The following is a 1,696-nucleotide window of genomic DNA, read 5'->3' as shown; positions in this document are numbered from 1 at the left end:
CTGATTAACGCCAAATTCATGAAATCTCTTCAAACATGTTAGTTTTAGGCATAAATAATGATCCATTGGTTATTCCTTGCTGAACTGACTTTTCCTTTAATAAATGACACACATCAAAACCACAAACACCTGGGGATATTGAAGGAAAAAACTTTAAATTTATCTATTTTATTTATTTATGTATTTTTCTGTATCTCCTACTATAGGGAGTGTTTGATTTTAACACAAATTATCCTAATAAATACCTGCAGGTTGCAAAAGGTTCCTTCCTCTTGCCATATACGGTGGACATTGAGAGCATGCGACACATTGTTGTCTATGACAGCAACACAAGCTCTTTAAAGGAACAAGGTATGTTCTCTAAAAAATAATACTCAATCTGTTATGATATACCTATTTTTTCCTACAAACAGTCAAATATATCAGCCCTGCTCTCTGTAATATTTAGGAAGAGCAGTTGCCTGTGCCAACGTAGTGGCAAAATCCAGCTCCACTCCAGTAAAGATACTGAAAGGAGGCTTTCAGAGGTTCTCGGCTCTGTATCCATTTTTAAGGACCGAGAAGATCTTTTACACCATGACGGTAAAACTCAACAAACACAAGCAACCTTACTTTTACTCATCTCTCATTCAGGACTTCAGTATTTATTAGGTGACTTTTAAAAAGTTTAGAAACAAGAACACCATTGCAGTCCCATCCTGTAAACACTGGCCTTCCAAAAGTATTTTACCTTGAACTCCTCCTATCTGTCACTTCACATCCACACACTTCAAAGAATGTTATTTGGATTTCATGCAACAGACCAACACAAAAAAGTTTTAATAGTTGCATGTGTTTCTTTTTGGGTAACCTTTCTTCTAATTTCTCTAGATAAAATTTGATTCCACTTGTTAGCTTCAGAAGTGCTGCTACTTATATATATATATATATATACATATATATATATATATATATATATGTGTGTGTATATATACATTAACCTATTAAATTAAGCAAGTTTTGAAGAGTTATAGCTGTTTTTATTACTTTTTATATTTGTATTTTTCATTGAAAAATTCTTACTGTGGTGTTTTTAGGTAGAAAATAGTAAGATCTGTTCAGAGGCAACAGATCAAAATAGCCTTTTGGCTAATTCTAGTGCATTTGCAGAAATGTTTATTGTATACTGTCAAATAAATAAATACATAAAATAAGTAATAAATTTCGAGGCCTGATCTAAATGAAACAGAATCTGCTTGTAATCTGAAATTTATAAATTAGAAGGCTTGTAAATTCTGTTACTACATGTCTAAAGCTGGTTGAGACAATCCCTGAAAAACTTGCAGCTGTAATGCAAATGAAAATAGTTTATTCAGACTTTGCGTAATTTTGGAAAATGTTGAACATAATCCGTAATATTCCTTTCTTTATGGTGATCTACTGCACAAAATCCCAATAAAATACATTGAAGATCTTGGTAGTAACATAAGAAAATGTGAAACAGTTTAAGGGTTATGAACACGTGGGATAATTTACACACTCAGCGCCAGGGGCAGATTTAGGAAATTTGGGGCCCTAGGCAAAGACAGGCAGGGGGCCCTCTGAATTGAGAAGACAACAAATAAGAGACCCATTCTACAGATAGAGAAATATTAATAGAATAGACATCCATTATCTGTTCTAGGTTGTGTCCCTCTCTTCTTGTCCCTTTTCTTCT

The 1,696-nt window shown here is 33.5% G+C and overlaps 1 protein-coding gene across 1 annotated transcript in view; it reads left to right on the top strand.

The window, feature by feature from the left end:
• styxl1 (serine/threonine/tyrosine interacting-like 1) overlaps positions 1-1,696 on the top strand; it is a 10,930-nt gene that overhangs the window by 1,771 nt on the left and 7,463 nt on the right. Inside the window, exons 3-4 of the mRNA XM_015395733.1 lie at positions 252-351; positions 449-582. Coding sequence (XP_015251219.1) covers positions 252-351; positions 449-582 — 234 coding nt within the window. The remainder of the gene's footprint in view (positions 1-251; positions 352-448; positions 583-1,696) is intronic.

Source organism: Cyprinodon variegatus, unplaced genomic scaffold, assembly GCF_000732505.1.
Source record: "Cyprinodon variegatus isolate N-32 unplaced genomic scaffold, C_variegatus-1.0 Scaffold756, whole genome shotgun sequence".
Lineage (NCBI taxonomy): Eukaryota > Metazoa > Chordata > Actinopteri > Cyprinodontiformes > Cyprinodontidae > Cyprinodon > Cyprinodon variegatus.
Note: the sequence above shows the minus strand (reverse complement) of the source record. Positions and strands in the feature narration are given on the sequence as shown.